The sequence below is a fragment of the Malassezia japonica genome, chromosome 1 (assembly GCF_029542785.1).
Source record: "Malassezia japonica chromosome 1, complete sequence".
Taxonomy (NCBI): domain Eukaryota; kingdom Fungi; phylum Basidiomycota; class Malasseziomycetes; order Malasseziales; family Malasseziaceae; genus Malassezia; species Malassezia japonica.
In genome coordinates, this window is record NC_083370.1 from 1,800,971 (window position 1) to 1,813,076 (window position 12,106).

The 12,106-nt window shown below is 61.8% G+C and overlaps 8 protein-coding genes across 8 annotated transcripts; 5 read left to right on the forward strand and 3 right to left on the reverse strand.

Moving 5' to 3' along the window:
• Positions 1–23: 23 nt before the first annotated feature.
• On the forward strand, positions 24–2,861 carry CDC54 (DNA helicase; the record flags this gene model as incomplete). Its single annotated transcript, XM_060264937.1, has 1 exon — positions 24–2,861. The coding sequence occupies one exon, from the start codon at positions 24–26 to the stop codon at positions 2,859–2,861; it is 2,838 nt and encodes a 945-aa protein (XP_060120920.1).
• A 7-nt stretch (positions 2,862–2,868) lies between these two features.
• On the reverse strand, positions 2,869–5,389 carry YSH1 (endoribonuclease ysh1; the record flags this gene model as incomplete). The annotated part of the gene is made up of 2 exons (XM_060264938.1): positions 2,869–5,255; positions 5,341–5,389. 2 exons carry the CDS (start codon positions 5,387–5,389, stop codon positions 2,869–2,871), a joined length of 2,436 nt encoding a protein of 811 aa, XP_060120921.1.
• Positions 5,390–5,434: 45 nt separating this feature from the next.
• Positions 5,435–7,111, forward strand: MJAP1_000973 (uncharacterized protein; the record flags this gene model as incomplete). The annotated part of the gene is made up of 1 exon (XM_060264939.1): positions 5,435–7,111. One exon carries the CDS (start codon positions 5,435–5,437, stop codon positions 7,109–7,111), a length of 1,677 nt encoding a protein of 558 aa, XP_060120922.1.
• Positions 7,112–7,141: 30 nt separating this feature from the next.
• RAX1 (Bud site selection protein, Revert to axial protein 1) lies at positions 7,142–8,088 on the reverse strand (the record flags this gene model as incomplete). Its single annotated transcript, XM_060264940.1, has 3 exons — positions 7,142–7,378; positions 7,401–7,584; positions 7,607–8,088. The coding sequence occupies 3 exons, from the start codon at positions 8,086–8,088 to the stop codon at positions 7,142–7,144; spliced, it is 903 nt and encodes a 300-aa protein (XP_060120923.1).
• A 57-nt stretch (positions 8,089–8,145) lies between these two features.
• Positions 8,146–8,739, forward strand: MJAP1_000975 (uncharacterized protein; the record flags this gene model as incomplete). Its single annotated transcript, XM_060264941.1, has 1 exon — positions 8,146–8,739. The coding sequence occupies one exon, from the start codon at positions 8,146–8,148 to the stop codon at positions 8,737–8,739; it is 594 nt and encodes a 197-aa protein (XP_060120924.1).
• Positions 8,740–9,048: 309 nt separating this feature from the next.
• On the forward strand, positions 9,049–9,775 carry VMA4 (V-ATPase V1 sector subunit E; the record flags this gene model as incomplete). Its single annotated transcript, XM_060264942.1, has 3 exons — positions 9,049–9,180; positions 9,204–9,286; positions 9,310–9,775. The coding sequence occupies 3 exons, from the start codon at positions 9,049–9,051 to the stop codon at positions 9,773–9,775; spliced, it is 681 nt and encodes a 226-aa protein (XP_060120925.1).
• Positions 9,776–9,845: 70 nt separating this feature from the next.
• On the reverse strand, positions 9,846–10,839 carry TIF35 (translation initiation factor eIF3 subunit g; the record flags this gene model as incomplete). The annotated part of the gene is made up of 2 exons (XM_060264943.1): positions 9,846–10,695; positions 10,823–10,839. The coding sequence occupies 2 exons, from the start codon at positions 10,837–10,839 to the stop codon at positions 9,846–9,848; spliced, it is 867 nt and encodes a 288-aa protein (XP_060120926.1).
• A 388-nt stretch (positions 10,840–11,227) lies between these two features.
• MJAP1_000978 (uncharacterized protein) lies at positions 11,228–11,899 on the forward strand (the record flags this gene model as incomplete). Its single annotated transcript, XM_060264944.1, has 2 exons — positions 11,228–11,608; positions 11,756–11,899. 2 exons carry the CDS (start codon positions 11,228–11,230, stop codon positions 11,897–11,899), a joined length of 525 nt encoding a protein of 174 aa, XP_060120927.1.
• Positions 11,900–12,106: the final 207 nt, after the last annotated feature.

Genomic DNA, 12,106 nt, shown 5'->3' on the forward strand with positions numbered 1-12,106 from the left:
CGTTCGCGTCGCGTTTCTCCACCATGGCGGATCCCTCCCGCGACCCGTCGTCCGACGGGCATTCGTACGATGCGCAGGAGAGCAGTTTAGGCATTCCATCTAGCAGTCCAGGGCGGCACTCGCAGGTGCATCGCCTGCGCAGCGATTCGAGCGATCACGCGTCACCGCTGCACTTTCCCACTTCTTCGCCGGCGCAGCGAACGCCGCGGGCGCGCATGTCGAGCGTGTCTGGCGACAGCGAGCCGCTCTTCTTTCCCCCGTCGACTGGCTCGACGCCGCGGCGTAGCCGGCGTGGTGATATCCACTCGTCGGTCATCGGGTCATCGCCGGCCGTCTTTCGGCGGCAGCTCGTCTCGATGCGCTCTGAAGGGTCCGACGGGCACACACCCGGTGCCAACAGCGATACACTGACCTTTTCGCAGCCGACATCCGCATCACAGGAGCAGATCCGTGAGGGCGATAACAAAGTCATCTGGGGCACCAATGTGTCGGTCGGCGAGACGATGCAGCTCTTCCGTGCTTTGCTGCGTGGATTCCGCCTCAAGTACCGCTGGGCGTATGCACGCACGCACGGCCTGTCGCAGGCACGCGCACCGAATGCAGACGGCGAAATGCTGCTCTACGAAGACTACCTGCGCCAGATGCGGCACACGAACCAGACAAATCTGAACCTGCGGATCAGCGACTTGCTCGCCTTTCCGCCGGCCAAGCGCCTCGCGCTGCAGCTCGAGCGCTACCCTCAGGAGGTGGTGCCAATCATGGACCAGGTCCTCAAGGACGAAATGCTCGAGCTTGCCGAGGAAGACCTGCGCCGCGCCGCGGCCGACGAGCTCGAGACGACGCGCGAGCAGATTGAGCTTATGGAGACGCTTAACTACAAGGTGCGCCCGTACGGCGGGACGTCGACCAACATGCGCGACCTCAATCCCCAAGATATCGACAAGCTCACGACCGTGCGTGGCCTCGTTATCCGCGTCACGCCCATTATTCCCGACATGAAGGTGGCCTTTTTCCGATGCCTCGTGTGCAACCATACGGTGAAGGTGGAAATTGACCGCGGGCGCATTACCGAGCCGCACCGCTGTCCTCGTGAGGTGTGCAACCAGCTCGGCTCTCTGTCGCTGATCCACAACCGCTGCGAGTTTGCCGACCGGCAAGTGATCCGGCTCCAAGAGACGCCGGATGTCATTCCGGATGGCCAGACGCCGCACACGCTGAGCCTGTGTGTCTACGACGAGCTCGTGGATATCTGCAAGCCGGGTGATCGTATCGAGGCGACCGGCATCTTCCGTGGCATTCCCGTGCGCATCAATCCTCGGCAGCGCTCGCTCAAGAGCCTGTTCAAGACCTATGTCGATGTGGTGCATGTGCGCCTCAACTCGAGCCGTCGCCTCGCCGTGGATGTCTCGACCCGCGACCAGCCCAACACGCAGTCGGTCGGCGTCGGGGGCGACGACGAGGGCGAAGAGTTTAATGCGCACGCGCCGGCGACCGGCGACAGCGCCTCTTTGCCTCCGCCGACGAGCGGGCGCATGTCGCTCATCCCCCGCGAGCAGATGCGCGAGCAGATTGAACAGATTGCGGCGCGGCCCGACGTATACGACCTGCTTGCGCGTAGTCTTGCGCCGAGTATCTACGAGATGGAAGACATGAAGCGCGGCGTGCTGCTGCAGCTCTTTGGCGGCACGAACAAGTCGATCGCATCCGGTGGTGGTATGGGCGGCCCGCGGTACCGTGGCGACATTAATGTGCTGATTGTCGGTGACCCCGGTACGTCCAAGAGTCAGATGCTTCAATACGTGCACAAAATTGCGCCGCGTGGCATGTACGTCTCCGGCAAGGGCTCTTCGGCCGTGGGTCTTACGGCGTACGTCACGCGCGACCCCGAGACGAAGCAGCTTGTGCTGGAGAGCGGCGCGCTCGTCCTGTCCGACGGCGGTGTGTGCTGCATTGACGAGTTTGACAAGATGTCGGACGCCACGCGCAGTGTGCTGCACGAAGTCATGGAGCAGCAGACCGTGTCGGTCGCCAAGGCCGGCATCATCACCACGCTCAATGCACGCACTTCGGTGCTCGCTGCGGCGAACCCGATCGGATCCAAGTACAATGCCAAGCTCCCGATTTCCAAGAACATCGATCTGCCGCCGACGCTCATCAGTCGTTTCGACCTGGTGTACTTGGTGCTGGACCACGTTGACGAAGTCAATGATCGCCGCCTCGCGCGCCACCTCGTCGGCATGTATCTCGAGGATGCGCCGGCGACCGCGGCGACCGATGTGATTCCAGTGGAATTGCTCACGTCCTACATTTCCTATGCACGTGCCAACATCTCGCCGGTGCTTACGGGCGACGCGGCCGAGCGCCTTGCGCTGCGCTACGTCGAGCTGCGCAAGGCCGGTGAGGACCCACGCAGTGCCGAGCGCCGTATTACTGCGACAACGCGCCAGCTCGAAAGCATGATCCGTTTGAGTGAGGCGCATGCGCGCATGCGCCTTGCGACGCTCGTCACAGTGGACGACGTGGAAGAGGCCAACCGACTGATCCGCGAAGCGGCCAAGTCGAGTGCGACAGACCCCACGACTGGCCTGATTGATCTGGACCTAATCACGACCGGCCGCTCGCTGCAGCAGCGCAGACTCGCTGGCGATCTGCGCTCGGAGCTCTTGAATGTCCTGTCGACCATGGTGGGCGGCACGGGCACGCGCCCGGTGCGTCTTGCGGATCTCGTGCGGACACTGCGCGAGCAGAGCTCGGTTGCGGTCGATACCGCCGAGCTGCAAAATGCCTTGCAGAGTCTCGAGGCAGAGGGAATCGTGCAGCTCGCCGGCGATCGCGAGCGGCGCACGGTGCGTTTAATGTAGACATAGACTACGAAGCTGCAGGCAGAGTTTGGATCTTTTCTTCCGGGGCCTCGACGTCGTTGTACTCGCCTTGGAAGAGCATCGTAGAGCTCGGGGGGACGAGGTGAAAGGAGTCGGCAAGCGACTGGTTCGTCGTGCGAATCATGGCAACCAGGCGCTCCACACGTTGCCGAAGCGCGTCCGCATGGCAGTACACGGCGAGGTTCTCGAGCTCAATCAGCACAGGCTCGTCGTCCAGCTCGACCTTGATCGCGCCGCGCGCCGGGCCGCGAATCGTCCGGCGGAGCGACTCGAGTGGAGTAAGATCGGGATCGCGAGCAGGTTCCATGATGGGCTCGGCCGGTGTGTACTCTTCCTCGGCGTCCGGCGAGGGTGGGGCCGCAGCGTCGGTCGCGGCGTCGGTGGTCGTTCCCTCTTCCGTCGTGGGATCGGTCGCTGTCCCCTCCTCAGTTGGGGTTGTGTCGGTCGCTGTCCCATCTTGCTCGGGCTGTGCCGAGGTGGGTGCATCGCCCATGGCAGGCTGTGGCTCGGCGTCCGCCACCCCTTCCACGCCGCCCACCTCGACCATTTCGACCTGCCCGAAATGCGCTTCGAGCAGCGCCGTGAGCGACTCTACCTGCACCAGGTGCGACTGCCGCATCGCGTCCTCTTTCTCCGTATGGTGCGCACAGACGTGATCGTGCATCGTCATCTTTACCGTCGCAGGGCACGAGTCAATACCCAACAACAGTGCCACCACCGAGTCGGCGACCATATCGTTCGACACGCTCGACACCCACTCCAGCACGAGCTCGTGCGTGCGCGGCTGCTTGATATCGACGACGTTCATAATCCGCAGCGTGCGCACCCCATGAACGTCCACACCTTCCTGCGCAGCTCCGTACATGCCTTCGAGGTGCCACCGCACCACGTCCCAGCCGACGTTCAGCGCAACTCGCTGGCGCTGCACAATCACGCTCGTTCCCAGCCCGGTGAACTCGGCGAGGTCCTCCGGCGCAAGGACCGTGTAAGCAAAGTCCTTGGCTACCAAGAGACCATCAATCGGCTTCTCGTCCGTGGGCGGCTTTGCGGCGAGCTTCCCAATGACCTTCGCGGTACGATCCGGACGGAAGGCAATGTACAGTGGGTCGCAGTTGCGCGGCATGTACAGATTCACCTCTTCTGACCGGCCGCTGTACCGACTTTGGAGCGCCGCACGTAGACCACTCATGTTCTTTAATTCACCGTGCACGAGCACGATATGCTTGGCCTTGACCTCATCGATAAAGCGCGAGTTTTGGGTGTAATCGACGTGCGCAGAGAAGGAGATGTAGTCGACCGACAAACGCCGGGGAATGCGCTGGCCGTTCATCGCAATAATCTCGTCGGGGTCGCTCAGAATATCGCGCGCCATGGTGCCTTCGACCGAGTAGCCACTGACAATCACGCCGTTCCGCTTGTCAGGCGCCCAGCGCTCCAGCAGCTCACGGCTGATACCGCTTTGCATAAATCCAGGCGAGGCCATCATGACACACGGCCCCTTGTCTTCAAACTTGTCCAGGCTGCGCAAGTTGCTGACGTGCTTAAAGACGAAAGGATTGTCACGCCTGTTGAACCGCGTCCGGATATGTTGGTTCATGGTGTGGATATAGGTTTGGTAGATCGACATACACTTGCGCGCGAGCGAAGAGGCATAGTAGATCGGCACCGTATGCAGCTCGGGATGCGCCGACCAGTATTCGTCGAGGAGCAGTAGCAGCTCCTGAGCGCGGCCCAGCACAAACACAGGCAGAAGCACACGCCCGCCGCGCTTGATAATAGAGTGGATCAGCGCAGTGAAACGCATCTCCTTGTCCAGCCGGGGCTCGAGACTCTGCGTACCGTACGTGCTCTCGCAGATCAGCACGTCGGGACGGATCGGCGGCACTTCGGCCTGGACCAGGTGCCGATCCTCTTCGCGGCTGTAGTCGCCTGTATAGAGCACACGCAAACCGGCGATCTCAATCATAAACATGCATGCGCCCAGCACATGGCCAGCGTGATACGGCGTAAAGCGAAGACCGCCGCTCACGATCACCTCCTGGTGGTAGTCGACGGCCTCAATCTGGCGCCAGGACGCAAGCATCTCGGACTCGTCAAAGAGCATGCGGTCTGAGCCAGCATTCGAAATGCGTACAAAGTCCGACATGAGGAAGCGGTAGATGGCCTTGGTTGGGTGCGTCATGTACACTTTGCCTTTTCCTTCCTTAAAGTTGGTCTTTTCCATGATGTACGTGAGCGCCGCCGCATGGTCAAGATGGAAGTGCGTGATGAGCAATGCATCCACCGAGCTCCAATCGACTTGGTCAATGAACGGGAGTGCAGACAGGCCGGTATGGGCAGGGTGCACGCCAGCATCGCACACAATCGTAAAGCCTGTATAAGTCAAGAGACGTACCTTTGAATGTCATAGCACAACAGCTACGTCCCACTTCTTGGCCAGCGCCAAGCATTTCAATACATAACTTGTCCTCCTCCATCGGCGACGCGCCGCTCGCCTCACCGGCCATCGTCGCGGATGTCGAAAGGCGGATTTCTCCAAGTGGAGGTCGACGATGAGCCATGCGCGCCGAGCGCTGACGGCTTCGCACCCGCTGCTGAGCGAAGGGGGGTGGGAAGGCGATGTGCCCAAGGCACAAGAGGGTGCGAGTAAAGATGCTTTTCTGGAAGGGAGGAGCGAGGAAAGCGAGGATGCGGCGCTAGGCGTCCTCGAGTCGATCTTGGGCGACGATGCCAAGGCATGGCGTGTGCTCCGCACCCTGCCGCACGCAGAAGAAGACGCTCGCGAGGCGGTGGATACTCTTGCGAAGATCGTTTATGCACTGGTAGAACAGGTGCAAGGTCCGCGCGCGCCAAGCGCCGACCACCTTCCGACATCACTCCAAGAAGCGATGCGCGACGAATGGGATCTGGGCCAGGGCACCAGCGCGCAATCTTCGCCGAAGGTCGACAGCCTTGCCTCGGAGCCGATTGAGCAGGATGCCGTGGCGTGGCTCGCTTCTTTGGCCAACCAACATACACTCGATACGTCGACGACCAACACGACCCAGTCGGCGCCGATCGAGGACGAGGCGCCAGTATCTGACGACGAGTCGCTCGCGTCGTCCGAATCGGCGCTCCCGTTTGCGCCGGTCGTCGAGCTTGCGCACATGGTGCCTGCGTCCGCGCGGCCGCCGCCGCAGCTGCCCAGACAGGACGACCTTCAAGTGGACCGCTACGGTTTTGTCTACGAAGCTGAAACGGGCACGGCGATGCCCGACCTCGACGCGTACGACGCGAACCAAGCCGACCGCAAGAATGTGTGGGACGAGTACCTTGCACAGCACACAGCCGGCGCCGACGACCACTGGCAAGCGCTCTTTCTGTACTTGCGCCGCCTCGACCAAAGCACCGCGTCAGGACGGCATGCATGGCGCCAGTTCCAGCGGCTGTGCCACGACGGCATCCCGATGCTCTACCGCCCTGCGGTATGGAGCAACTGCGTGCGTGCCCACGAGCTCGCCGAGCCGGGGCGCTACTCCGAGCTGGTGGAAAGCGCGTCGCACGCCACGCTTGACCGCCAGATTTGCCTCGACGTGCGACGCACCATGCCGACAAACCTCTTTTTCGGCGGCCAAGGCCCTGGTGTTAGAAAGCTGCAGCGCCTCCTCGAGGCGCACAGCATGTACAAGCCGACGCAAGGCTACTGCCAAGGGATGAACAATCTCGCGGCGATCCTTCTCCTTACCTATACCCACGAAGAGGACGCGTTCTGGGCAATGGCTGGCCTCATCGAGACGACGCTGCCGCCAAACTTTTACGCGTCCGACATGCTCGTGCCCCGTGCGGACCAACGTGTGCTACTGAGTTATGTACGCAGTGGCCTGCCTCGTGTCTATGCGCATGTCCAGGCGCTGCATGTCGAGCTCGCGGCGGTGACCTATGCGTGGTTCCTGTCGCTGTTCACCGCGTGTCTGCCTACCGCGACGCTCTTTCGTGTGTGGGACATGCTGCTCGTGGACGGCAGCACGGCGCTCTTTCGCGTCGCCTATGCCATTCTCGCGCGTGCGGCGCCCGCTCTGCTCGCCGCGGCCTCGGCCTCGGCCGTATACGACGTGCTGCGCGAGACGGCCGCGCATGCAACCGATGCCGAGGCGCTTGTGCAGGCCTGTGTTGGCCTGCGCGCCTCGATTCGTGCGGCAGACATTGCGAGCCGCCGCACGCGAATCCTCACTCGTACGTCACCTATTTGACCCAGAAATTTCGTCACAGGAATATGTACATTAGAGACGGTGGCCCGGGACAAACACAAAAAGCACCGTAAGTGCGGCGCAGACGAGTGCGGCGACCACCACGGCGGTGATCGCATGCTGTGCGTGCAGTGCGCGGACGCTCGGTTCGTCCACGTCGCCGAGCTGGCTCTCGCCGAGCTCGGTCTTTTGTGCGAGCGCCAGCGCGGGGTCGATATTGTACCAGTACGACGCGACAAAGTACGTCGCGAGCGCCATTGGCAGCAAGATCTGTGTGAGCCGCGCAACATACCCATATCCGCGTAGTGCGCTCCGTGTTTAAAAAGACAAAGCTGAAGCCAGTGGAAAAGGCCACCCAGAGCAGCAGCAGACCGCAACTCAGGCGTGCCCATGCCGAGAGTGGTACGATATTGCTGAACGCGTGGCGCTGCAAAAAGGTCGGGTAGAGACTCTGCTCGAGGTGTGCAAAGACATAGCTGGGTGAGAATCAGCACCTACTTTTTCGGCACTTGGAACATGTGCAGGAGCTCGTTGACGTCTCCGGTCAGCGCGTGCGTCTCGGACGGAAACTGCATGGTGCTGTGCACCGTCGCAGGGAGCATAAGCTCGTGCTCGCTGTGGGGAACGAGGTACTGCTCGTACACACGCTGGGCGTTGGCGGCCAAGTCAAAGAGTGTCACCTTGGTCTCTGTCGCATCGCTGTGCTCATGAGGATCCATGTGTACGTATGCCGTGCGCCTCTTGCTTAAATTTCCACGCCACGCGCCCGTGAGTGGCACGGGCGCGCTGCCATTGTCCAGGTAGAGATAGATGGCACACAGACGCTCGTGTGCGCACACATCCAGCCAGAAATCGAGCGCGTCTTCCTCGCCATGCTTCAGTGTAAATTGGTAAAATGCATTTAGGTCGACTGGCGCCGCCGCACGCTGCTCAAGCACCTCGAGCAGCGTAGGGAGCCGCGTACGCCGCTCGGGGTCCATGGGGGACCAACACAGGGCGCGTCGCGATGGTCACGTGCATTTTCTTCGACGACCACGATGGCTCTCCTGCGCCCGGCCTGGCGGGCGATGGCGAGCGTGCGCCTTGCGGCGCGTGCGCCGCTCCTGCGTATGGCCCACACCGAAGCGCCAAAGGATGCTGCGGCCAAGGGTGATGCGTCCAAGGCCGATGTGCCGTCGGTCGCGCCGGCAGGCACAGTCTTTACAGGCCTGTCGATCCTCAAAGACAAGGCGGACCCCGTGGCGCGGCCAGACAGTGAGTACCCTAACTGGCTCTGGGATCTGTTGGACGACCCCGCGATCAAGTCCAACAAGACCATGTTGGCGGGCGACGTTGATACCACGGGCATGTCGAAGGGTGAGGCGCGTGCTGCCTACAAGCGCAGTGCCAAGATCGCGCGTGCGCATATCAAGAAGCAGCAGGCTGCTGAGGCCAAGGAGGCTGCGCGACTGCTGAATATGTCGCCGGCACAAAAGGCCGCTGCGGCGGCCAAGGCGGCGGCCAAGGCGGCAGAGGACGCGCGACCCAAGACGCCGTCGCAGATCTTTGAGCAGGAGCGCAAGGCGCGTGGCGCGCTCCGGAAAAAGAGTCGTGCATCGATCAAGGCTGACAACTTTGTGCGTTCGGCATAGATAGGCTAGCGAGTGTGCAAAGTATAGACATGCATGACGACGAGGGTCATGAGAAGTTTGGCTGGGAAACGAGCTTGCAATGCTCGATGGACAGACGAGCCGTGCTACCACGCTACACACCTCCCTGCCTCCTTTCCCCCATCCAGCGCCGCTCCTACACGCCGCCCTTTCTCCACGCGCCGCAGAGGGCCGGCACGGCAAGGTGGAGGTGGAGCGGCCTAGGAGGCCCTCCCGACACTTGACTCCCGTCCGGGCCACGTTCTATCGCACCGACCACAACGGATCGTTTGGCGCCGTCAATTGCCTACGATGTCGCACGCAATGAATGATGATGAGGTCAACACGGAGCTGAAGAAGATGGTGGAGTTCATCCGCCAGGAGGCTCAAGAGAAGGCGCGTGAGATCCAGGTCAAGGCCGACGAGGAGTTTGCCATTGAGAAGGTGCGTAGCCCTACTAACCCCAGGCCAAGATTGTGCAGCAAGAGACCCATAACCTCGACGCCCAGTTCGACAAGAAGAAGAAGCAGGTGGAGATTGAGCAGAAGATGTGCGTGCCCCGAGCTGACCCAGTGCCAAGTCCAACCAGAGCAACAAGGCGCGCCTCGAGGTGCTCAAGCTGCGCGAAGAGAGCCTGCAGGGCCTCTTTGAGTCTGCGCGAGAGCGTCTTACGGAGCTGACCAAGGACAGCAAGAAGTACAAGGCGCTTCTGGAGGAGCTCCTCCTCCAGGGCCTCTTTGACCTCCACGAGACCTCGGTCGAGGTTATTGCGCGCTCCGGCGATGTGCAGCTCGTCCAGGAGGTGAGCGACTCGGCGATCAAGCGCTACACGGACGAGACCGGCCGCAAGGCCAACATCAACGTCAAGGAGGGTCTCTCGAAGGACTCGGCCGGCGGCCTGATCCTCACCGGCCTCAACGGCCGCATCCAGCTGAACAACACGCTGGAGGAGCGTCTGCACCTGCTGGAAGACAAGATGCTCCCCGAGCTGCGCCTCGACTTGTTCGGCCCGAACAAGGACCGCAAGTTCCTGTCGTAACTGTGCTAAATAGGGAGCTAGAAGGAAAGAAGCAGACATATCACAATCCATCGCGTCGTGTCGCTACAAGCTACGTAGGACGGTCCGCCCGCGGCTGCGACCACTGGCAGCTGAGAATCAAGTTGCTGTAGGGGAAACCATCCAGCTTTTGCCGGGCCAGGTCAGCCGAGGCGCGGTCCTCAAAGTTGACGTATGCAAAGCCCTTGCATGCACCCGTCTCGCGGTCGCGGCCCAAGTAGATACGCGTGACACGACCGTAGCGCCGGAAGAGGTCGCGCAGGTCCTCCTCTTCCACGTCTTCGCTCAGGTTCGTCACACGCAGCGTCGACGAGTCGTCGCGCTGCGTAGGTCCGCCCATCGTCATCGGCACAGCACCCGACCGCAGGCTCGGCGGCTTGTATTTGCCCGGCCCAAGGCCGGCCGCGCCCAGCGCAGCAGCGGCAGGGTTGATCTTGGCCGGGGCGGAGGGGTCGCCGCCAGCGAGCGCGGCAGTCGCCGCGTCGCCCTCGGGCGCCTCGCCACCCGCACCAGGGATCGCCTCAAGCGTGTCGCGGTACGGGCAGCGCGCCGTGTAATGGTCGCCCTTGCACAAACGACACTGGACACGCTTGTTGGCCAGCTTCTCGCGCATGGCATCGGTAGGGTCCTGCTCGGGCTCCTTAGTTCCACCGGCCATGAGCTTCACCTGCACATTCGCACCGATCGACGTGGTGCCACCGTGGGGGCCGGGCGCAGCACTCTTCTCGAGGCCAAACTTGGTCCAGCTCTTGCGCTCCGCCACGTCGTGGTTCACGCGCGTGGAGACGAGCGTGCGCTTAATGCGGCGCGTAACCTTGACCTGCTTGCCGTCGGCATTAGTGCGGTACTCAACCACGGTCTGCACGCCGTTGCCTTCGTCGCGCGTCTCGATGCGAGGCGTGCTCGAAGCTGGGTCAGTTGTGTGCGACGTACAGGCGCCGTCCTCAACATCGTCGTCCGCCCAGTCGGCGTTCTTCTGAGCAGTGGGGGGAATACTGTACGTTAGCTGCGCCACAGCAAAGTACCTACGGTTCAGCCACAGACATCGTATACGAAGCCAAAGGCCGCCGCCGCGCTGCGAAAAAGGATTTTGGCGAAGTGGATGTATGCATATTTCCCCTGTAGCCGCGCGAAGATTCTTGCCTGTCGTCGCTGTGTGCTTTGCCCTGAAAAATGAAGAGTAGCACCGCGTCGCTGAAGGCTGGAGCGCGCATCGTATCGCATGTGCGTCACGCGAATTCTGGATGCGCTCGCATCGCTAGTGCGGTTCGCGTCGCCCCCGTCGCTGCGGTGGCGCCGAACGCGCTGCACGCCCGCTTCCTGCGCACCTCCTCCGCCTCGCGCTCGGCGCAGACCGAGGTGCGCCAGCCCGTCGACCAGCACACGACGCGGTCTGCGGCGGGCCCGCTCGGCTCTGACTTGAAGCCGGCTGATATGCTGACGTTCTTGAACAGCAACGACTTTTCGACGTATCGCTCCATATCCGGTAATCAAAACGCCCTGCTGGGCGACAACGAGAGCCTGGCTGTCACTGCGCTCACGCATGAGAGCTGGATGTATGGCCTGCAAGGACATAACCGCCGCCTGGCCTTCCTCGGCCGCCGCGCGCTCAAAACGTACCTCTCGCTCTACCTGTTCCACCTCCTCTCCGAGGCGGGGCGCGCCGAGACGCTACCGGATGCCGAGGTGCGGTACCTCCAAAATATCCTGTCTGCACCGCACGGTGTGGATGACTTGATCCGCACACAAGCGCTCGGCGACCACGTCGGTCGCGCGTTGAAGCTCGAGCAGGTCATGCGCTGGCACCCTACGATGGTACGTCTTTTTTTTTTTTCTAACGCAGCGTACGGACCCTACAAGCGGTACGCAAGAGACCGGATTGTTCAAGGTGCGCGGTGCTTGCGTCGAGGCAGTCCTTGGCGCGATCTATCACTATCGGGTACGTGGCCTTACTTATCGCAGGGAGCACAAGTCGCACAGCAGTTCTTCTTGTCACGTATTCTGCCCAACATCGAGCAGCTTTCGCGCGAGGCGCCTTCTTCTATCCAAGAGAGTATCACCAAGTCCAGCAAGGAGGCGGCCGAGGCCCTGCATCATTCGCCTTAGTGTACGGTAGCATGCTATAGAGGGTCGTGCAGGCACTAGACGAATGGGAATTAAGATCCTACCGCCAGCGGCCAAATTGCGTCCGGTGTGGAGCGAACCAATGCAATTGCGCCGCAGCCCGCGAAAAAAGTATATAAAGGCGCCTCTGCCGCACCCCGTGGTTTTTTCATACTTGTAAGTGGAGCTGGGGCACCCCCCAAGGACAGA